The sequence below is a fragment of the Simochromis diagramma genome, unplaced genomic scaffold, assembly GCF_900408965.1.
Source record: "Simochromis diagramma unplaced genomic scaffold, fSimDia1.1 OVJJ01000680.1, whole genome shotgun sequence".
NCBI classification, from domain to species: domain Eukaryota; kingdom Metazoa; phylum Chordata; class Actinopteri; order Cichliformes; family Cichlidae; genus Simochromis; species Simochromis diagramma.
Window position 1 is genome coordinate 928,300 of NW_024387470.1, and position 24,424 is coordinate 952,723.

The 24,424-nt window shown below is 41.0% G+C and overlaps 1 protein-coding gene across 1 annotated transcript; it reads left to right on the plus strand.

Moving 5' to 3' along the window:
- Positions 1-1,083: 1,083 nt before the first annotated feature.
- On the plus strand, positions 1,084-24,171 carry LOC120723511 (heparan-sulfate 6-O-sulfotransferase 3-B-like). The gene is made up of 2 exons (XM_040014995.1): positions 1,084-2,017; positions 23,100-24,171. Exons 1-2 carry the CDS (start codon positions 1,476-1,478, stop codon positions 23,866-23,868), a joined length of 1,311 nt encoding a protein of 436 aa, XP_039870929.1. The 5' UTR covers positions 1,084-1,475; the 3' UTR covers positions 23,869-24,171.
- The last annotated feature ends 253 nt before the right edge of the window (positions 24,172-24,424 follow it).

Consider the following 24,424-nt stretch of genomic DNA (forward strand, 5'->3'; position numbering starts at 1 on the left):
GCATGGAGCTCAGTTCATATTTTCAAAGTCACACTGCACACTGCAAAATAAAGGCCCACCTGTAACACGTGTCTTTATTGAGGCTCAACAGAGCAAATCTCAAGCCTTTCATGAACATAATAGAATTATTAAAAATACTAAAAAACAAACCATGTGGAATAAACATACAGTTACTATTTAATTTTGTCACCGTGTAATCTGGACGGACATTTGTCCTTTATAACAAATGGGAAAAATACAATTATTATCCTGCGTGCTTACATCATTTCCGCTTCAAGTCTCAATATAATTCTATTTTTAATTTAATTCTTGTGACTTTCCGCCAGCAGTTGTTTCCAGGGCACTCAAATAGCGCGCTCGTGTGTGTGTGTGTGTGTGTGTGTGTGTGTGTGTGTGTGTGTGTGTCTGTGTGTGTTCGTGAGTGTGTGTGATTAGAGATGCGGTTGCGTCACCGACACGGCAGCCGGGACAGATGACTGGCGCAGATGTTGAAACAAGGCAGCGACAATAAAACAGGAAATTGTACTATTTGTACTTCAAGATAAAAGCATGAACTCCATGTGATTTCACTCATTGGCACTCCCTGTGTGATTTAAGTACATCAGTACCTATAACAGGCAAGGCGAACTGGGTTATTGAAGAATAGTGATGGATGATCTGGGCTGATAAACAGCTTATAACAGGCCCAAGGTCTAAAATGCGTGAGCTAGTCTGTCTGGACTGAGTAATGAGTAATTTGTAGTTTGAGTGTAGTTTTGATGGACTGTTGCTGGGACAGTGTGAATAACACTCAAACCAAAATGATACAGTGAAAAGTTTTATTTATTTATTGATTTAGAAAAGTAATATTCAGAGTTCAAACAAGCTGAAAGAAACACCAACAACATTATACAAGAAATCATTAATAAAGAATATGCAAAATATATTGCCTTGATATTTCTTTTATTTTTTAACTGCATATAGTCAAGCAATGTAGTCTAATTGGACCTTACCTCTATTGTTTCATGTTAGTTTAATATGGTAAAGCAATGTATTTTGAAAGTCTTGAGCGGAAGTTTATCTCTTAAATTGTCTGTCTCTTGCTCCTGGCTCTACTCTTGGCTAAGATACCGATCAGCAGTTGGCAGGACCGCGAGCGGGGATGATGCGTGGTTCCGCTCTGAGTGCTTGGGAGCTGTTACTGCACCAGAGTTATGCCAGCACTTTGACACATTTAAGCTGAAATATGTTTGAACCTCTGAGGAAGCAGCTGGACTCAAAGTGACAGCCTTAAGTTTGAGAAGTGGTGCTGTCCTGGTGCAGGACGAGGCCGGTCAAAGCTTCCCAGCAGGAAGAGTTCTCACCTGCCGTCGGGACTTAGACTCCGGGCGATCACCCTGAGCTCAAAGTGCAGGATGAGACGGGGGGAGGAAGAGGACCCACTCGGACGTCACGCTACCGTTTGTGCCGACGGCGTGATTTAGGAGTTTTCCACCATGGAGGAGAAGTTCAATAGACTCATCTTCATCCCCATTGCGGCGGTGCTCTTCCTCATGATCGGCTATCAGTATGTGTGCCCGGCGGACAGCAACACCTGCTACTTCAGAAGTGACGAGAAGGGGCTCTTCCAGCGCTACTCTGCGGGGCTGGAGCTGGTTTACACGGAGCCGGAGGCGGACGAGGATCTCCCCTCCAAAATCACATCCAGATTCAACTTCACGGAACGGCACCTGGACCGGCGCGTCGACTTCAACATCCGCGGGGACGATGTGATGGTGTTCCTGCACATACAGAAGACCGGCGGGACCACGTTTGGGCGGCACCTGGTCAAAAACATCCAGCTGGAGCAGCCCTGCGACTGCTTGGCCGGCCAGAGGAAATGCACCTGCCACCGGCCCGGGAAAGCCGAATCGTGGCTTTTCTCGCGGTTCTCCACGGGCTGGAGCTGCGGGTTGCATGCAGACTGGACCGAGCTCACGAGCTGCGTGCCTGTAGTGATGAACAAGAGGGACAAGAAGAACACCCCAAATGGCAAAAGGTGAGGGGTGACCTGCTGGACAGGTGCAATCTCGTGTTTGTGAACGTGATTTAATTAACTTATTATTTCATCAGTGGATCCGTTTGCTCAGCTGATATGGTCACGGTTATGGTTATTTCATTCATTCCTTCATTCATGTTTTAACTGCTTCTTAAACAGACAAATTCACTCAACCAGCTACCTCTTACTTGTATGTCAACCCACTGTATGTGCTACACATAAGTGAGGCACACTATCACTCTTGAATCACTTATTCATTGTGTTAATAAGCCAAACAATGAAATAGAAATAAAGTCTGCTTATTCCTCTATTCAAGTTAGCCATAGTCTCTCCGACATATGTATGCAACAGGGCACTGATTGAGTGATTGATTTCTAATTTATTCAACCTCAGTTATTCAGATTGATTCACTCATTTATTCACTTTAAGCATTTGGCTCTCTTATCAGCTTAAGAATGAATAAATCAATGAAATAAATGAATTAATTTGAAAATGAAACTTAAAGACATCTCTAACCTCTCTTTCACACTCACTCACTCAATCAGTCAGTAAAAGAGAACAAAAGAATGAGTGCATGCATTAAAAAGCCAACTGTATTCTAATTCAATCATTCATTAAGTAGGTAAACAAAAGGGCAAATGGATAAGTGACTAATCAGGCTAAACTAATGAGTGAGTGACTCAACAAGCAAGTGTTATTGAGGTGGCTTTCACAGTTTGTTCATGTTTTAAGCAATTTATCGTCAAAACCTGACGATCCTTTATGTATTCACCTTGCATATTTTTCCTACACATTTTTTGGCACATTTTTTGCTAAATACTGAACTGAGTGAACGTGTGAGCTACAGTCTTGAAATCTGTGCAACCCTCTCAAATGGAAATACATCATATTTAACCCTCTACCTAAATAATCAAGACAATGGGCTTCCTTGGAAATGGTGTGGCAGGCAGTTAGGTGCACCTCCCCAATAAAACAAATTCTGGCTTTTGAACTGAGTGCAGTGATTGCACGTAGACAATCGTCCTTTAGCTCCGGGGGCATTCATGAGATTTGAAAAGAATTTCAAATTCTGATTAGTCCACTAGACAGTTTTCCACTTTGCCTCAGTTCATCTTGAATTAGTTTTAGCCCGGGGAATTTTGCACGAGTCAGGGGTGAATTACATTGAGAGAAAATGCTTTTCAGATGTGTTCCAGAGCCCATGCAGTGATTTCCATTAGAGAAAGATTTCTGTTTGTAATACTCTTTCAATGTCCACAGTTATTTTCAAATCACTGTATTCTTTTGTGTGTTTTTAAATGTGTTTGTAATTTTATAGTTAATAGGCTAAGATATGCATTGGGACAAATAATTATTAGATTCCTTGTTGAATTTGTAAGTTTGCTCACTTACAAAGAAATACACTCTCTTCATGTTTATGGAGAGAGGCAGAAATGCAGAAAAAAAACACATAAAATTGATATCATTGCATATCATTCAATAAAATAAGTGTTTGATTCCAAAGCAAAACATGACTTAGCACTTGGTGAAGAAATCCTTGTTGCCAAGGACAGCGGTAAGACGTGTCTTGTAGTTGATCACCAGGTTAGCAGACATTTCAGGAAGGATTTTGGACAACTTCAAAAAGTCTTTTAGTTTTTTGGCTGCTGTTTGGCAGCTTGAAGCTTCAGCTCAGCTGAAGGAGGAAGGTTCTTGTCAAAGATTTTACTTGGCCATGCCCATTGGTCCATCAATCTGTTGAAGTCATTCTGCACCCTTAGCAGAAAAAGAATTCAATTCAAATTTTATTTATACAGGGCCATATTACATCAACAGTTGCTTCAAGGTGCTTTATATTGTAAAGTAGACCCTACAATTATACATACAAAGAAAAACCCAACAATCATATGACCCCCTATGAGTAAGTACTCTGGCGATAGTGGGAAGGAAAAACTCCCTTTTAACAGGAAGTGATAGTATATGGTATCACAATGATATAGATGGTAAGGTGATATGTTAAATCACCAATCATCAATATGTTAAATCTAATCCAAACATGGCAGATCAATTTGATGCCACAGAGCTCCGTTTTCTCTGGTGGGGAGGTTGGAATGGAAGAAATCGATTCTGTGGCAGATGTGCTTAATACACATAACAAGCTGCCATCAGGAGTATTGATTAACTGATTGACTCTTTTTTTTTGTTTTTGAACATGTAATGATCTGTAATTGATTGATACTAATGTAATGTGGCCTTGAGGGTATTTAAAGGCACCTATAAATAAAATGTATTATTATTATTTTTATGTTTTGTAAGTTGCAAACTTAGAAATTCAGAAGGGGATCAAATAATTATTTTCTCCCACTGTATATCTGCTTTGCTTATCTTGAAGTGCCAAATCAACATTGTAGGTCATGACACCAATTCTCCTTATTGGCATGTAATGCAGGGTATAGGGCTGATAAAGCTGCAGTGTCAACATGAGCACCGCATTGCATGTCCACTCCAGCACACTTGCAAACAGCTGAGCAGACAAGTCGCTTCCTCATCCGCAGGTTTGTTTCAATTTGCTGTAATTACAGGAGCAGCACAGCTAAGCTTAAGGTAGTAAATCACTTAAGAAGGGCACGGTCCTCTGAGGTGTTCCGGCTGCGTGTTGAAGCCAATTTGCTCTGCAATTGGTTGAGAGAGCAAATCTCCATATGTTACTGTGAGTGTTAAAGGGGCTAGACGAGGACGAGGAGTGCCTTCAAGAATCCTCCAAATCCATTAACTGCTCTCAGTGGCAGCCATCAGACTTAATTTAAGGCTTTGGAATAGTTTTGAGGAGTCACCTCAGAGCCAAATCAGCGCTATGAGTGAATCAACAACACTTCAGTCAACACTTGTCAACTCAATATAATAGCTAGAGAATAATCAGCACTCATTAGCGTTGACATTCAGCTGGCTGGCGAGGTGACTTCATGTTTAAAGATGGAAACAAATCTGGTTTATGCAGCCCTTTCTATTTAAAATAGTCATTTTATATTGTGTTGTGAGTAAAAGAAAACAGGAAGTGGTAGATGGGAGATCATGCTTCCACTCATGGAGATAATGACTGTAAAATGAACACTTGTGGGTGTCAATTATTCTGTGGCTCATATGCACCAGACAATCGCTGATATAGGACACCAAAGTACCTCGGGGGACGAGCTCACTGGTAATGTGACATTGATCCATGCAGAGAACCACTCATTCTGCCATTCCACAGCAAGGTCAGAGGTCACTGCTGCTCCTGAGTGGCTTTTAGGAATCTGGCATCTTAATAAGGATCGAATCAGCGTCTGCTGTCTAATGGCATTCAGTGTGCTGCTGCAATTTGCTGTGTGTATGTTCTAGAAGAAGGTATCAAATCGGAGCCAAATGCACCATGAGTCACAACTCAGCTTATACCCGTGAATTTGTTGGAAGAGCTGTGAGTCATAACTCACTTAACAGCCACAAATCTGTCACCCGAAGTTTTCATTTCCCGCAGCATAATGCTTGCTTGATTTTCTGTCCGCCACCTTTAGGAAGAAATATTGGGGAACCATTACGCAGCGCAGAGCGCCGTGGAAGGAAAGGAACAATTAAGGGAAGGCTTTCTGTCGTTTTAGATTAAAGCTGCTGAATCGCAGAGTCATCTGTATTGCCACCAGGTTTCATGCAGCTTTATCAGAACTGAAAGACTCTTGTCTTGTCACTTCAGGCGATGCAGACCATTCACGATGGACTGTGACGCACACAGCGAAGGGAGCAGGAGAAATAGAACTGAGTCCGTGTGTGTTTGCGTTTTTATAGAGACGTGTTACGACTCATCTTAATACGATATGTAATGCTACTCTGATCCGTTCTGTAAGATCATCCTGCCTCGCTAGATTTATTTGTATTTCAGCCTTGATCCCTGTGTTCTAAAGAGAGGTTAAATAGTGTTAGAGCTGTTTTCCCAAATATCTATAATCCTCGCTGCTTTATACTATACCGAAGTTAGGGCATAATCATAAGTAGCAAAGCACTCAAAATGTTTTCCCTTGACTGACTGCAAAAGAAAATCCAACTTAGTCAAAGCATGTTGATATTAAAGTCACAGATAGCAACGAGAGTGCAGACGGTCAGTGATCAAACCTGGGAATAGATGAAGCCCACTTTTATCTCAAGGCTACATTAAGCAGGATGTGATGTAGTTTGCAGACAGAGACAGACAAAAACACATAACATGGGTAAAAAGTTTATATTTTATCATTTTCTGCTACTTTATGTTTCAGAGACCTTTATTAGCTTGATTTTTTTCATCAAGGTTAAGCTTGTGCTTTTGTACCTTTTTGGCTTGTGCACCTGCCGTGTATAGTTGGAGGGTCCGTGCATAAGTATCATTTATCTGGAGCTGATCTCATCACATCCCAGATGAGCGGGCATATCCTGCTTCCATTGTTTAACTCCTGCTATTGCAAATGTAGATTAACCCACATCAGCTTGTTCTTCAATACCGATGCCGCTTGAGTGGTCATAACTCTTTTCTTGAGTTGTTGTCACATTAAGTGAAGACATGTAATTCAAAGTCGTAAAGCATCAGCTTGCTCTGTTATCAAAGTTTGTCAATGAAAGCTTTAAAAGGATGTTAGAAAAAGGCTTAAAAGGAAAAAGGAAGGGCCAATGTAGAAAATCCAGGAACTGCCATTCTTCTAACAGCTGCTTCAGGCTAGTCATTCCCCACAGACTCGCAAATAAGGTTTTGTATCTAGTTTGTTGCCTCTTTCCTGTGTTGCGCCTTTAAATTTCATTGAATTAAATTTTCCAGCATTTAATGGCTTTAATTAAATTTAGACTTAAGCAAAGTCCTTGTAGAAGCAAGTCTTGCAACTTGGCAGCCATATGGAAATAGCTCTGGTTAAGCTTATAAGACTTGATGTTTACATCCCTAAGAATAATCAGTGTTGTAAAGGTGGGAGGGGTAAGAAATTCACCAGGGTCATCAGAAGGGCACTGTCCTTCATGGGTTTCTCCTTAATAAGCCTACGAAACTTCAAGAGAGCATTACATTAATACTTGGCATCCTGGGCGTGCCCTCCTCTGATTTTACCCCTTACGTTGGATATCTTGTGGCCTAGTTAAGAATTTTTTCCTCTTCTTCCAAAGGTACTGCTGCTTCTTCACTCAGCAGGGTGTAACAGTGACTTGATGGTACAGTAAGTTGAAAAGCCCATCTTTGAACCCCCATGTTCTCCAGGAGTCTGGTTGTTGACGTGGCCACACACAAATCTGCTGCATCCCACCTCAATAGGGAACACTTGAGTACACCAGCTGCGTTGTTCTGCCTCTGCTGCTGTGTCTCTATATTTTAGCCTTTTGCATTTATGTGCTGCCCACTGCAGTCTCCTTTAGCTCTGTGTGCAGGGACCGCTACAAGATTCACCACAAGATCTGTGAGTAGTTGTAGCGATCTCTGGTGGAAAAGAGTTTCTGCTTCAGATCTGCTCCTTTGTCTTTCAGTATCCAGTAGGGCAGCTTCCACTCTTGCAGATTGTTTTGATATAACACTTCTTGGTCTTACAAACAGAGTGAACTTTATAGGACTAGGCTTAGGAGAGGGCATTGTGGGTACTTGTCCTTCCTTCCAGGATGACCATCAGTTGACTTAGGACCTCATTTTGCCTCCAGGTGTGTCACCCTTGACAACGGCAATTATATTTCTATGGCACATTTCATTATATATAAACTCAATGTGCTTAACACATAAGATAAAAACTAAAGAACCTGTGTAGGTTTACAATGGCCTAAGACTGTGAGAATGGCAAAAATAAAACATGGAGAGAAAACACAGCTGTTAAGTGTAAGTCTGTGCGGGGAAAAAAGGTTTTTAGTCTGTTTTTGAATGTGTGCACAGATGTAATTGATCTCAGGTCAACAGGAAGCTTGTTCCAAAGTACAGGAAGACAGTAACTGAAAACACCTTCATCATGCTTGGATCTGATTCGAGGAAGATTTAAAAGATCTCCACCTGATGACTTGAGAGACACCGTGGTTTTTTAGCCAATTAATGTAGTGAACACTAGGCGGATCTTCTTCAGTTTGCTGCTTTAGGTTCTTAGATATGGAGAAAATAAGATAAGGCATGGATAAGCTAACTTGGATAAGGCAGCTTGGATGATGAAGCTCATTTGACTTCCATCTCTCTCTATGTGAACCGATGGTGTTTCCCATTTTCCCATTTCGTCCATTGGGCATTATTCTGGTTAAAAATGTTTTTCTTAAAAATCACACAGAAAGCAGTTTCCTTATAGACTGCCATTATAAATAAGACATCAGTGAAGCTGCTGAGAGGACTCCTCCAGTTGCTACCAAGGTCGATTGTCTTTTTCAATCCATCAACATTTCATAGACTGAAGGTTTGCATAATCTTTCCACCGCCTGTGAAATATTTCTATGATTTTGTCCCAGTGTAAACACAAGGGAGGCTCCAGCAGGTGAGTTCCTTTAATAATCATTGTTTTTAATCATTTTGATTATAGAACTGCTTTTGACTACGGTGGGAAAACTTTCATATTAATAAAAAATAAAATGGAATGTGGCAACTGTATGAATGTGGCCCCTAAGGTAAAAAACAATGCATTTGATAACTTAACTACAGTTTTTTTTTTTTTATCAGGTCATGTCATGCAAAGCGACTGGTTACTAGGCAAGAATGTATATGTCCACTGAAGCTTCCCTGCTTTCTCTAGCTGACTGCATAATGAAACATATTTTGGTCTCAGGGGATTTTGAAATGAGGTGAAGTGTGTCTAAAAATTCTTTGCTGTACCCTGAATGTGGAGAATATTTCAGGGCATGTTCACAATCTACACCTTGGCTGTGTTGAAATCGGTCTCTTTTCATGGTCACACAATTCAGTGATGAAATATCTTCTCTACCTGGATTCTTCTTATTAATGTACTTCGGGAATATTTTGCACATTTGCTGTGTGTTGTTGGTCCTGCTGGTATGTTCTGGATACAGAAGCACCATCTGTCTGCTTTTGAGCAGCACTTCATAGTCACCTTGAAGTCACCTCTCTCCCACACACACTGGCAGTGTGGAAACTAATAACACAAGAAAATACATAAACTACAGCAGGGTATTAGAGAAACTTGACCATACCTGCACTGTAATAGGTGGAAATGTTTCATATCTGTAATTATCATTTTATTCTCTTTATGCTGCTGTCATTGTAGGTTGTTGACATATTGAAAGATTTTTCAGTGAGTGAGTAAAAAAACAACTAAAATTAGAGACTGATCACTAATCAACTCCTCATTTTTAGGTGAGTTGGCATAAAACAGGTTCAGTGTTCAGCTATAGGGATGCATCATGCAAACAGTTTTTCTTGCTTGTAAGACCAGCAGCAAGCTGGTGACAGTGAATTTGATAACACACAACACAACACAAATACTCCTTTCACAAAAGTAGAATATAATGAGAACTGTGATTGCCATTTCCCGTTTTTTCCCCCCATCCACCCCTGACTTAATCTAAGCAGCATACCCAGCTATCCTTATGTCTCGTAATTTCCCTCTTAACACGTAAAACTTACATGGCCACTTCAAGTAGTTTTTGATAGGCACACCACTGCCAAAGCCTCCTTCAGGGCTGTGCTCACAGCACGGGGCTATAGCATTCAGATCGCAACGGGGTATGAAATTGCTGTAAGGCCACATGTCAGCCCTGCTTGAATTGCCGGGCAGTCTTGCTCGTCCTCGACTGCTGGCCTCACACTGAGCAGTCAGAGAGTGTAACCTTACTACTGACCTCATTATTTCAGATTTAAACAAAGAATGGCCAGAACACAGATGAGCCAGGGTTTTAATTAGGATTCCTTACACATATAATGTGGTCTTAGCTATTAATCTGGCAATGGCACCCTATTACTGATGGCCATAATGGCTTTAAAGGCTTTAAAATATGGAAAGACAAGAAACAGGAAGCTGACATGGTTTAGTAACCAAGAAGGAAAAAAGGTAAGAAAGTTTTGATCAAAATACTGAAATACTTTATTATTTATGGAAATAATAGTCTATTGGGAGAAAAACGTCTCTTGACATTAATCTTCCCTCACAGTGGCAATGAGTCAGAGAGCCTTATGTGGAGATTTCAGAGAGGGGTGTGTATTATTGAGGTTTTCTTTCATTCTGAAGGGGGAAACCTTAAATGTCTGTGGGCATAATGCTGTCTTTTTACTGTCAACCTTGCCTTTGACTGTAATTCAGTGTCTATGCTTTCGCATGAGGTCATTTCAGGCTGCTGACAACAACACAGCTGTTAAAAATCGGTGTGACAAATGCAAAAATAAAAGAAAATGAGAACTCCAGGAACCAGATATCATAAAAACACTCCAAGTGGGTGTGGGATTCCTTTAAATGACAATTTGTAACTTTTTAAAGACAACAACATTAATTACACCAGTTCATAGTCAGTAAAATCTACTTCTGCGTTTAATTTCATACATACAGTTTACATCTTCTGGTATGACAGTAGCTTATAGTGGCTAGTTTTTATGAGAAATATTCCTGTGCATGTTATCTGCTTAACTTATTGCATTTACCATTTATTAACTTAGGGTTATTAATCTGAAGCCAAAAAAAGCTAGCACTGGCTGGTGTGACAATGCTAGTTTGTGCTACTGTTATAGTACAATTTAAAACAATGGGGGAGATAGAAATGCAAAGCTGGCAGGCAGCATACCCGACAAGCGACTGAAGAGACAAACAATGAAAGTAAAGGATACTGTTGATTTAGTGTTTTTTAAACATTAGTGGGTAGTCTAGGCAAGCCAACCCTGGAAAGTTCAGGCCTGACAATTCTGTGATTTAATTTTAGACAATAAACGTCTATGGCGTTATTTTTGTGCCACTATTCTGTCAGTTCAGCCTTATATATTATGTTTAACCCAAGTGACCACCCGGTCAGCTGGTGGGTAACAGGCATCTCCGAAAAAGTTAGAGCACTTTTGCAAATATGTGATGTCTTGATAAATTGAGCAGATATTTGAAGTTTACACAGCACCATTCTCGCATGAAAATATCTTAAAAGTTTATTTTGTGACCCAGAAAGAGTAATATTTCAAACTCTGTGTTCCTCCACCACTGCCTCGTTTGAGTTTTGGACGAAATGGATTCTGGGATATTGCATTTCGTCATTTTGAGCTGATTGGAGACCAAAACAGCCAATCAGATTTTTTTGCATCCAAGTCTGTGATTGGTTGGTTTTGTGGCACAAATATAATGGTGTACAGAAAGGGCAGAAATGTTGAGAGCGCAAGCAACACATTGCGAGCGAGCACAAATGCAAAAACTGAGCGAGAGGGGCTGCTATTGTGTGTGTGTGTGTATGGATAATAGCAAACACTGAAATACATTTTTTTACACGCAGCAATGAATTTAGTTCACTCAAATTTAGCTTTTCTTCATTCAAAATAAATTTCTCCTCAAAATGCAACACCTGGAATTTTTTTTTACGTGCGCTCAAATTCTTTTTACGTGCGCTCAGAATAGTGGCACAAAAATAACACCATAGACGTCTGATGTATGTTTCTGATATTCGTGTTTGATGCCCCTAAGACTATTATGTCTACTATCTTTTTTGTTGTCTTTTTTTTTTTTTGTAATTCTGTGCGACTAATTTAAAAAAATTAAGAGATTTTAAGTTAGCCACTTACGAGATAAGTGGCATTATCTAATACGAAACTATAATCTGCCTAAATGTTACACTGTATCGTTGAAAGAACAGAAAGATACCAGTCTGAAATGTACAGTGTAGATTTTTGCACACCTCTGTATAGGAGACATTTCACAACTTCTAATTTGTCACTTGCTGTGGGTGGGAAAGTAGATGTACAGTACCTGACACCAGAGTTTTATTTTTAGGAAAGGGTAAATGTACAGGCCTTTTGGGAGATCCTATGCGGCAGTCTGATATTGTGATGTAGGCTTACAAGGGATAAAATCTCCACAGGTTTAGCATTGAGGGGTTTTTTTTCCTTTGCAAATTCTTCCTATCCTTATACAGCTCTGACTAGCCTTTGGTGGCAGCAGACGAGGTATATGACACCAAGTGTTTGATGATGAGGTGTAGACGCTTGATGCGCTCAATCCGAGGTATGTGTTAGCGTATGTCTTTTCACACTCGTGACACAACATATCCTCACCAGATTCTTAGTGACGTCTGTCTGCATTCAAAATATCACATTTTGAATGACTTGTCAGAGGGTGATTTATCCCCTAGCTAGCCTGTTATGCCAGTATCATTGTAAAGGTGACCTCAATCACATGCTTTATGATTCAGGTCACATTTACAATATATATATTTTTTTATTATTTTCTTTTCTTTTTTCTTTTTACCAAACTGTTGACCTATTGATATTTACTCTGATTACTTATTATGCTTTATTATTTATACTTTATGTATGATTTATTTTTATTTATTGTTTTAAGTCTTTAACAGATCACTGATGCATTTGACATCTGATGAAAATCATGTATAACTGCCTTGAAAAACTGCAACCTTATGGCCCCAGTATACATGTAACATTGATTGGTTTGCTTGAGGAAAGTTACTACAGCTATGTAGCATTTACACCAGTGCTTAGGGTGTAGGTAACTGCAGCAGTATTCTCCTGAATGACAGGTGTCACTTCTCAGACAGCACCTTATTTCAGAGAAGTAATTCTTGCTTCTCCATTTTCAACTGGAAAAAAAAATGACATAAGTGCCAATCTTCCCTCCCTGAGCCTGGTTCTGCCAGAGCTTTCTTCCTGTAAAAAGGGAGTTTTTCCTTCCCACTGTCACCAACTGCTTGTTTAGTAGTCTGGTTGTTGATTGATATCTAACCATAATAAGAGAGACACAGAGTTACACAAACAAGTATCTTTTATCTAGACATTTCTTTTGTGTGTAAATGTCTGGTTTAAATCCTTCTCCTAAAAAGTAAAGAAATAGTGTTAAAGTAGAAGGAAAAAAAGTAAAATTGCCCGAATTCTGAAAAAAATCAAAGCTTTCACTGCACTCTTTAAGGCAGTGAGCAGTGTCCTGTATTTTAGTGAGAAATAAGAGATATTTCAGAGGATCTTGGTAATCTTCATACTCCTTCGGGGGATTAGGGACAGTCGAAGACAGACTTTATTGTGGGGGAGGGGGGTGGGGATGGGTGGGGACTGGCTGTGTTTTGGTGTGTGTTTAGATTTTGTTCAAACAAGGGGAAAAAAATCAAAAGCAGGAAGTTTTTGTTAAAAAGGATTAAAATCGGTTAGATCTTTTGGTATAAGACAGACGAGCCAACATGAAACTGCTAAATTGTTTAGGGACTACACTTCAGATTTAGTCCTTTTTACTTCATTTTAGTATCCTTTTCAAGTGCAGTCTTCCTTTTATCCCTACTCTATGTACATGGACCGAGAGGAAAAGCTGACACCTGACAAAGCTGCAAAGATTAAGATGTCAAAGTAAGGTTGAGGCTAAGACACTGTAATGACTAAATCTGCACATGCCAGGTAAGTGTGCTGATGTCCCTGGTGCTATTCTTGACATGGTTGTGTCTAAAAAAGGAAAAAAAAAGAACCTTATGGAGAATTACATCTGAAAGGCAGACATTTTTATTTTTTTCATAAATGGAGATTTCTGTTGCAAATATAAATTTATATTGAACTGTTGATTACTCAATTCAAATATAAGTGGCCTCCAGCTCTTCAGGTAGTCTATCACCCAGTTTTTAGCAAAACCACACCTTCACACCCGGCTTGCCTGGACACCGCGTCTTTCTCCGTCCCCTTGTCTCCACACCACCATCCCTGAGGCTTTTTTTATTGCTGAAAATAGCTTTTGATATCTCTGACCAATGAAGATCACAGTGCAGCCCTTGCCCATCTCTTCTCTCCTCAAGCTCTCCCTCTAAATCTATGTTCTGTATCAGTTATCAAGCAGTGGTACCTGCAGATACTCTCCACAACTGGGTAATGTTTCGGAGGGGAGAGTGCACTTCTGAGAGACCATTTACTACTCAAAGAGAAAGTACTGTGTTGTAGTTTCTGTGTGTGCTGTGCTTGGTGGATGGTGAACCCGCTGTGCTGCAGATGGGGACAGGGATCATTTTGCTTGTAATTGGGACACAAAGATTAAATTAGTACAGAAGAGTGAAAATGGATCCCGCTTGACCTCTTGGCCCAGAGCCTGATGAGATGAGATTTCTGTGGTCTCAGTTCGTCTGAGCAGCTTCACTTGATCATCCTGATAACGTGCCCTTTACCTCTGCCCTCTGACATTCCTCTTCCAGTTGTCTAACTTGTTCCTGGATTTGCAGATATCCGCTGTCTGTAGTGGGGTTTTTTTTTTTCAAACTCTTCTAACTTTTTCCTTCTGCTCTTCTGTAGCCTTCCATTCACCAAGAGGCAATTTGAGAAAGAATGATAGCTAAATGCAGCGTTAGCTGCTGTAGACATTTATATACAGGCTTATTCTGGCCTCATAAAAAAAAATCTAAGGATTTTTTTCCATGGGTGGGACTGGGGAATTTATTTATACAGTTTAACACTCAGATTATCTTCTTCATTGGGGTTGTTTAAGTTTGTTTTGACAAGATTTTCATTATTTGATGAATTAATGAAAGAAAAATATTTTCCACAACCTCTATTTGATGTTATTCTGACTGAACTACAAATACAAATTTACATTAATATATTTGTATTAATAAATCCTAAACTTGGATAGACAGCTGGGTGATCTTCTATGTAGCTGGATTGTGCTATCATACCAGTCTGTGATAGCTAGTAACTGATACCATACGTCAGGGACAGGGTGGTGGATGGAAATAATGTGCACCGATTCATACAGCTGCTATGTCATCCACATAGAAAAAGTAAATGCACAAAGAGGAGTTTATTTCCAACTTGTAGCATGAAAAGAAAGGAAGTAGATAATGCAATAATGAACTTACTTACTTAAATTACTTACTGACTAGTAACCACAAGTTACTATAAACACTAATAACTAGTTGTTTCTTCTCTATTTACTCAAATCATAATATTGTTGGCAAATCAGTCAATTTTAGCATTTAAAAATGACTTCTGGAAAGATGAAACTGAAATGTGGAGACAGCAGGAGCGTGTGACTAAGGATGGCGGTGGCTGAGGCAATTTGTAATTCCATGTTAGATCCCTTGGGGGCAAAGAAACACCTTTAAAATTGATCTGCTCCAACTGCGTAAGTTATCAATCCCCGGGCTTCAGGAGCGAAATTGTCCTGCCCTGTGCTTGTTTTAAGAGTCACTTCTTCTCCCATCTTGGCTGATAGAAATACCTCAGAAAGCGATACTTCATTCACAGCGTGTATTGGAACAGTACAAAGCTGAGCCATAGCAAATACGAGGGTCTCAAATACAACATAATCCATTTTCAGGTTTTAAAAGAGAAAATAAACAAGATTGCTGTGGATCCACACAGCTTCTCTATTGGCTGGTTTTTCTGTGGCATGAAAAGCTTCCATCAAGGCTTTTATCATGAGTCTGATGGCGTCCTTGATGGTAGTGAGTGAATTAACAAGGCACATATCGATCTTTTGCTGTGAGTTTCCTCTGTAGCTTTTTGATGATGATTTAGAGAGTAAGAGAGAGACAATCAGGAAGAGAGATGGAAAGAGGGCGATCAATAGTGTTTGCAGGTTTGCTGTGTGGGGTAAGGTGACAGGCAGCAACGAGGACATTGACAAGGTGTCAGATTGATCGCCAGCAAAATACGACAAGCCGATTTAATTTTGCCTTCAGGACCAACATGCATGATCTCACACCCACTGTTGTGTGTTGGCAATGACTGAGCTATTATTTGACCGTAGCTTCAGGTAGCTTTGTTCAAACTTCTCTGAGGTTTGAATGAGCATCAGGCTTTGGCTCGATCGACCGAGAACCTGAAAACATTGAAAATGTTCAGGCCTGAAAGATTTGACACATGTGGAATTAACTAGGACTGAAGGCAGACGATATCTGATATAAATGGATGATAAAGAAGAGATCATGCTGGATAGAACTAACATGCAAAAGCAATGAGCATCACAGGAAAAGGTTGGAAAGCTAGAGTTTCTCAGCTCTGTATTGCAGATTATAGAATGTCAATTACTTGGAAAAAATAATCATTGGCAAGACTATGTCAAGTTTAGCTAATGTTAATGTTAAGTAATTGGTGCACCTAATGCTAAATGTTAGGGGGTATCTACAAACATAGAGCCTGTAATCTCAGGCATCAATCAAATAGCCACTAGAACAGTCATTGCATTTATAAAGAAGCTTTATTAAAAACCATAAAAAAGGGTTTATAGTTCAATTGAATACAGTTTTATTTATACAGCGCCAAATCACAACAACAGTTGCCTCAAGGTGCTTTATATTGTAAGGTAGACCCACAATAATACATGCAGAGAAAACCCAACAATCATACGACCCCCTATGAGCAAGCACTTTGGCAATAGTGGGGAGGAGGAAGCAATAGTACAGGGTGGGTGGGCCATTTATATGGATACACCGTAATAACATGGGAATGGTTGGTAATATTAAAGTCCTGTTCGTGGCACATTAGTATATGTGAGGGGGCAAACTCCTCGAGATGGGTGGGGACCATGGTGGCCATTTAGAAGTCGGCCATCTTGGATAGAACTTTTGTTTTTTCAATAAGAAGAGGGCCATGTGACACATCAAACTTATTGGTAATGTCACAAGAAAAACAATGTTGTGCTTGGTTTCAACGTAACTTTATTCTTTCATGAGTTATTTACAAGTTTCTGATCACTTATAAAATGTGTTCAATGTGCTGCCCATTCAATTCAATTCAATTCAATTCAATTTTATTTATATAGCGCCAAATCACAACAAAAGTCGCCTCAAGGCGCTTCATAGATACAGAGAAAAACCCAACAATCATATGACCCCCTATGAGCAAGCACTTTGGCGACAGTGGGAAGGAAAAACTCCCTTTTAACAGGAAGAAACCTCCGGCAGAACCAGGCTCAGGGAGGGGCGGCCATCTGCTGCGACCGGTTGGGGTGAGAGAAGGAAGACAGGATAAAGACATGCTGTGGAAGAGAGACAGAGGTTAATAACAGATATGATTGTGTTGGATTGTCAATGCAACCCTCTTCTCCCACTCTTCACACACTGATAGCAACACTGCAGGAGAAATGCCAGCACAGGCATCCAGTATCCGTAGTTTCAGGTGCTGCACATCTCGTATTTTCACACCATAGACAATTGCCTTCAGATGACCCCAAAGATAAAAGTCTAAGGGGGTCAGATCGGGAGACCTTGGGGGCCGTTCAACTGGCCCACGACGACCAATCCACTTTCCAGGCAACTGTTCATCTAGGAATGCTTCCTATTGAAAAAACAAAAGTTCTATCCAAGATGGCTGACTTCTAAATGGCCACCATGGTCACCACCCATCTCGAAGAGTTTGCCCCCTCACATATACTAATGTGCCACGAACAGGACTTTTGATGTGAATGGTGAAGTTAACAAACAAAACCACCGCTATTGGTCTGACACTAACCCACATTGGATGGATCCCTCCAAGATTGTTGGAACAACAAAAGTGATGGTTTGGTGTGGTATATGGGGTACAACGATAGTGGGTCCATTCTTCATCAATGGAAACCTCAAGGCCACTGGATATTTGAAATTGCTACATGATGATGTGTTTCCCTCTTTATGCACTGAAGCTGGCACGTTCCCTGAGTTTTTCCAGCAAGATGGTGCACCACCACCTTATGGGTGCCAGATCCGAGCATTCCTAGATGAACAGTTGCCTGGAAAGTGGATTGGTCGTTGTGGGCCAGTTGAACGGCCCCCAAGGTCTCCCGATCTGACCCCCTTAGACTTTTATCTTTGGGGTCATCTGAAGGCAATTGTCTATGGTGTGAAAATACGAGATGTGCAGCACCTGAAACTACGGATATTGGATGCCTGTGCTGGCATTTCTCCTGCGGTGTTGCTATCAGTGTGTGAAGAGTGGGAGAAGAGGGTTGCATTGACAATCCAACACAATGGGCAGCACATTGAACACATTTTATAAGTGATCAGAAACTTGTAAATAACTCATGAAAGAATAAAGTTACGTTGAAACCAAGCACAACATTGTTTTTCTTGTGACATTACCAATAAAGTTGATGTGTCACATGGCCCTCTTCCTATTGAAAAAAACAAAAGTTCTATCCAAGATGGCCGACTTCTAAATGGCCACCATGGTCCCCACCCATCTCGAGGAGTTTGCCCCCTCACATATACTAATGTGCCACGAACAGGACTTTAATATTACCAACCATTCCCATGTTATTACGGTGTATCCATATAAATGGCCCACCCTGTATATGGTATCACAATGGTAAAATGACCAAATTAATACTATCCTTAAATGACTGTGTGAATTGCTAGTCTTGGTAGCCAGGGATCGGCCCACCAGGAGCTCATAAAGCACCCGACCCCTATGGTGCCTCCTGCAGGTGGAGGGCCCATGTCCCTTTTTCGGGCTGTGCCTGGCCGGGCCCCAGTAACCCTATCCCTGGCAGGATGAATTGTTCCCTTGATGGTCTTCTGATAGGGGTCTTCTGAATCGCTCTCTGTCTGGTCCCTCACCCACAACCAATTTACCATGAGAGACCCTACCAGGGGGCAAAAGCCCCAGACAATATAGCCCCTGGGATTTCTGGGAGACACAAACCCCTCAGGTAGTGATTTGCGGAGGGGCTACACTGCAGTTCATTTCACATTTTCTTTTATGTGAAAAGAAAATGATCCCTTCACTCTGCAGGACTCCGAACCTCTGCTATTGTTTTCGCCCTTTTTAGCTAATTATGCTGGTCCTCTGTCCTGTTCGCTCTCTGCCCTGTCACAACTAGTGGACAGAAAACGTTAGTTCATGAATGCAGGGAAACATTTATTCTAACAAATGAGTTAATATTCCCAAGTAGCCAAAACAAATTTACTTTACTTCAGCTTTCAACAAATGCTCTTTAACAAGACCTTCCGTTTTAGAGTGAAATGTTTCTACTGAAAGCACTTTAGCCACTTCAGATTCAAAAGAACACTTCCTATGGTTGAGGTCATGGTTATTTTCTGCTTTCATAAACGCCATAAAATTCTCGATCAAAGTGAGAGTTTATGTTTGCTGCATGAGAAGACTCCGACTACACACCCAGTGAGGAATCATTCTTGACCTTCTTCGCGTGACCCGCGCCTCTGTCCCTGACACGAGTAAGCAGAGAGCTTTGACATTTACTGCTCTTTGTCAATAGGTCATGATGAAAGCACAGACACACAAAGGCTGCTTTGCATGGACATTTATTGATCTGACTGTCTTGTGGTTAGCTGTACAGATAGATGATAGGCGCAGGAGGAGGAAAAGGCTGAGATGTTTTCCAGGAAGTACAACAAAGGCTGTTTTTGTGAGGCGCTCTTGTGTGCCCATCCATCTACTGCTGTCTGTTCAACTCAGTAAAGACGGCAGAGTAATTCACTTAGCTTGCACTGTGCATGGCTATTATCTCTGGATGGTGTGTCTGTCTGCGGGTGTTCTGCTGTGATATCATTACACCACTCACTTAAGTATATATCACAACTGATTGATATTGCTGTCTGGCAATAATTGCTAAATTGCTGACCTTTTAGGGCTGTTTGGCTGTGCAGTCTTTACTCTGTAGCACAAATGCTCTCTCAATTAATCACATTTTATTCAGTTTAGCATTGAAGTTTAAGCTATTACAGCTGTACAGATGCTCTTTTTACATCCGGTATACATTATCCAACAGTCCAGCATTCTGCTAATACCACGTCCTGGGACTCATGTGGATGTTACATTGGCAAGAGATTCAGACGTCAGATTATTCCAATCAAAAGAATTCACTACCACCTTTCTGGCGAGATAAACTACAAGATGTCACCATCTTGTAGTTGGAGACTGGTTCTGCCGGAGGTTTCTTCCTGTTAAAAGGGAGTTTTTCCTTCCAACTGTCACCAAAGTGCTTGCTCATAAGGGGTCATATGATTGTTTGGTTTTTCTCTGTATGTATTACTATAGGGTCTACCTTACAATATAAAGCACCTTGAGGCAACTGTTGTTGTGATTTGGTGCTGTATAAATAAAATTGAATTGAATTGAATCCAGAGGCCCTTTGTCCATACCTCGACGATTCAAAACTGTTTTCACAGCATTCGAGGAACCTAAACGATATTTGGCATCTGGTTTTAATGTTGTGTTGCATCACCCAAAGAAATATTTAATGCTACAGTCAAACACTTCTGCTTTTCTTTCACTAGCAAAATGAGATGAAATTCATCTCCTTTGTATTAATTTCTTTCATAACATGGGGTGGCTGTAGCTCAGGTGGCAGAGCAGGTCAGCCACTAATCAGAAGGTCGGTGGTTCAATCCCAGGCTGCCTCCTGGCTGCATGCCAAATATCCTTGGGCAAGATACTAACCCCGTGTTTGCCTACTGGTGGTGGTCAGAGGGCCCGGTGGCGCCAGTGTCCGGCAGCCTCGCCTCTGTCAGTGCGCACCAGGGCAGCTATGGCTACAACGTAGCTTGCCATCGCCAGTGTGTGAATGGGTGAATGACTGAATGTAGTGTGAAGCGCTTTGGGGTCCTTAGGGACTAGAAAAGCGCTATACAAATGCAGGCCATTTACCATTTTACCATAACATCACTGCAGACAGTTCTCCTTTCATGATAGGTGTCCTTTTTTGATTTTCATTTTGTCCTTTGTAAAAATGTAATCAAAAGTATTTTTCTTAAAGGACGATGACTAAAAATTAAAACAATATGAAAGATACTTTTACAAAAACTCAGTAAAACAGGAATCAAATGTATAATGTCTTGAAAAACAGGTCAAACAAAGGCAAAATTAAGCAGAAAGCTTAGAGCGAGAGGGCTTGAACAGGCAGCAAAAATCCGAGTTCGTTAGGATAATTTTTACCATTGCATTATACACTCAGTACTGCAATGGTTTCGTGTCTGCACTGGGCTCTCTCCACGTACTCTAGGTTCCCCCCAGAGTGCAAAGACACAACTCTTTTATTTATTTAAAGAGTTTATTATTAATTTTTTATTATTAAGAGTTTATTAATTCTAATTAATTGGCCTTAGGTTTGAATCATCTCTTCCTCTGTGTTAGCCATCTGTGATTTTTAGATCTCAGAAGTTGTCGGCTGTCACTCAGGGCAATTTTCAGTGTTTTGTTTTATAAAGAGGCTTCACAATAACTGTGAAGCATTTCAAGCCTGACTGATAAAAACTGTAACTCAAATTAAAGCACCATGTGAAATGTGTGTGTTCCGGCACTGCTTTTATTAGCACCAGCATACTAAACCCACCTTCAGCTAATCACGCAGTCGCACACATGCACACTCATATGCTACACTATAAAAAGAAACACACAAACCATAAGGGATTATTACACCTGCAGGGTAAGAGTTGGTTCAAGAAAGGTACATCAACAAGTCATAAGACCAGTAGATGAGGAAATTTCTTTTTGCGTTATGTGCTGAAACCATTCCTGCAAATAGGTTTAAAAGAGAATTTTCCAGTGCAGCATTGCTGGTAAGTGTCCTTGGAGCTGAAACCTCCCAGAAAGTAAAATTCAGCTGTGCGGAATGAAAGAAAGAAAATGTTCCGCTTTTTATTTTATTTAGGCCTTATGTCAGGCTTCTGCATGACATGGTAAGGTCATGGTGATCTGTGCACACAAGACGAACATTTTCAATTTCTCCTTTATCTATGCTGTTTTCGTTTAGTAGAAGGAATAAAAAAACTTTTGAAAATGGCTGAATTTCTCCTGCCGATGACTCCCTCAGTCACCTTGTTGTTATGCTGGTCATCACTGAAATCAATAGATAAGAGCAGAAAGCTGTGTTTGTTCGCTGAAAGGCTTCCGTGCAGCTAGGTTACAGCAATTTTTGAAACGCTGTTAGAGGCAGATCAGAGACAGGAAAGGTGCTGGAGATGAAAAAACTCATTACTAGAGGCAGGAAGGAGCAAATTGGTGTGACAAAAACAAAAATAATTCCACATTTGCAGGATATTAAATGCTATGCGTGCTTGGTTTGTGTTTCTTTCAATGTCATTATTCTCTAACACCCTCAGACATACTCAGTGATGTTTTTCATTTAAACCCTAATCAGACTTTCAGTGCACTCCATATACTTCCAACGCTGTGTTATCTTTTTTCCGCTCATATTTCTTTTTTTAACTGTGGCAGGATATGAGAAATTTGATGTATAGTTTCATCCTCCTTCGCTGTGTTGAAAATGTGACTCGCTGACACGTTTCTTCGACCTTAGTATCTTTCTCTGAGTACTGCCTGTACTCAATACCACGTGCTGTTGTAACTCAGTTGAAGTTTGAGGTTTTAAAAGAGAATGATAAAGAAAATATATCTATGTAGTGGTTGAAAAAACATCATAAACTGTGAGCGGATCAGCTGAAATATGAATTTTTGCCTTTGTAAGTGAAATTATGTCAGTATGCAAATATTGAGTTACAGGCAGCAGGTGTTTAGTTTAGCGTGGCATTAAAACAACAAACAAAAAGCCTGATTTGTGGTATTAGGGGAAGTCATGTTTATGATTTATGAATTTTTTGCCTGTAAACCTTCATTATTATTTTTCAGCTATGCTAATGTAAATATTGGCTTACTTTTACTCTTCTTTTTTTTGTGCCAGTTAGGCTACGCCCACACATACACGGTCATTTTTGCCTGTAGTTTGCGTGAAAGACACCAACTCGTTTGCTAACACTCGATGCCGACTGGAAATGGAGACCTTTGAGACATTCAAAGTAAAAGCTGGACCTTTTTAAACATGTTTGCTCCATGTTCACTTAGTGAACTTTATGTTTATACAGAAATGAGTGTGGGTTCAGATTTTTTATCTACCTCTTGGAAAAAAGGAGCCTGGTTCTGAATGCTGTTGGGTACCTCCTCCTGTCATGTCCAATATTGTTGGGTCTTTACCTTGGAATTAATTTTTAAGCTAGTGCGATGTGCATGCCAAGCACCTCGTCTAACGCGTCTCTTAATCTGTCTCTGCAGGAATTACTACTACATCACTATGCTACGTGACCCTGTGTCACGCTACCTCAGTGAGTGGAAGCACGTGCAGCGTGGGGCTACCTGGAAAACTGCCCTCCACATGTGTGATGGTCGCCCTCCCACTCAGGATGAGCTTCCTGCCTGTTACAGCGGTGAAGACTGGACAGGGGTGCCCCTTCCTGACTTCATGAACTGCCCTTCGAACCTTGCTAACAACCGGCAAGTCCGCATGCTGGCAGACCTGAGCCTGGTGGGATGCTACAACATGTCGTCCATGAGCGAGCTGGAGAGAGGCCGCGTGCTGCTCGCAAGCGCCAAGTCCAACCTACGCAACATGGCCTTCTTTGGCCTGACGGAGTTTCAGCGCAAGACGCAGTATCTGTTTGAACGGACGTTTGGCCTGCATTTCATCCGGCCCTTCACGCAGATCAACAGCACGCGAGCTGCTAGCGTGGGAATCAGCGAGAAGGTGCGGTGGCGCATCGAAGGGCTCAACGCCCTCGACATGGAGCTTTACGAGTATGCCAAGGAGCTGTTCCTGCGGCGCTACCAGTATAACCGCCAGAGGCAACACCAGGAGGAGCGGCTCAGGAGACGGCAGGAGAGGCAGCAGAGACAGCGGCTGCACAGGACCTATTTGGCTGAACTCTGGAGACTGGGAATAGGAGGAGGAGGAGCAGAGGAGGTGGAAGAGGAGGAGGTTGAGGTGAAGGTGCTAGAGGAGGTAGCCACCACAGAGGACTATGGCAGCCAGGTCGTGCGGTGGTGAGGAGAACACGGGAACTGCAAACACTTCATCGGTGACTGACGGCTGGTTGATTCATTGTGCTTTACTCCCCTCCCTCTGTCTTCCTCCATCTCGCCTCTGCTGTGAATCTGCCAAAACCTCCTGCCCTCCCAGCCTCATAGCGCTTTGTCAGACTGCCGAATGGTGTCTTAATATTTATGATGGATGTATTTCTCATGGCGACATTTTGTATTTACATTTTTTTCTTATGGCTATTTTTGGCACTGTGGTTGCGAAATTGATTGATTGATTTATTAGCAAGTGCTCTGAGTGTTCTCAAAGCAGCAAAAATGTTTCTTAAACCATCGTTAGAAGAACTAAGTGAAAAACAAGTGTTCATTAAGGAGGCCCATTTTAGTAAATTTCAAACTGGTGACTGCCTTGTGGTGAAGGATCCTCAGTGTCATGTGTGTGATCTTGCGCTGTGTTGAACAGTGAAATCTTGTAGTTAATCTGTGGTGTTTGGCTTCGTAGGAATATCAAAGCACAAACCTGGCAATAGTCTGCAGTGTGTTTTCTTCTTTCCGACTGATTAAGC

Bases quoted from the DNA above. Each gene is read 5' to 3' on its own strand.
- LOC120723511 (XM_040014995.1), top strand. From the start codon at position 1,476: ATGGAGGAGAAGTTCAATAGACTCATCTTCATCCCCATTGCGGCGGTG. The intron at 2,018-23,099 runs GTGAGGGGTGAC...CTGTCTCTGCAG, and splicing joins AACACCCCAAATGGCAAAAG to GAATTACTACTACATCACTA.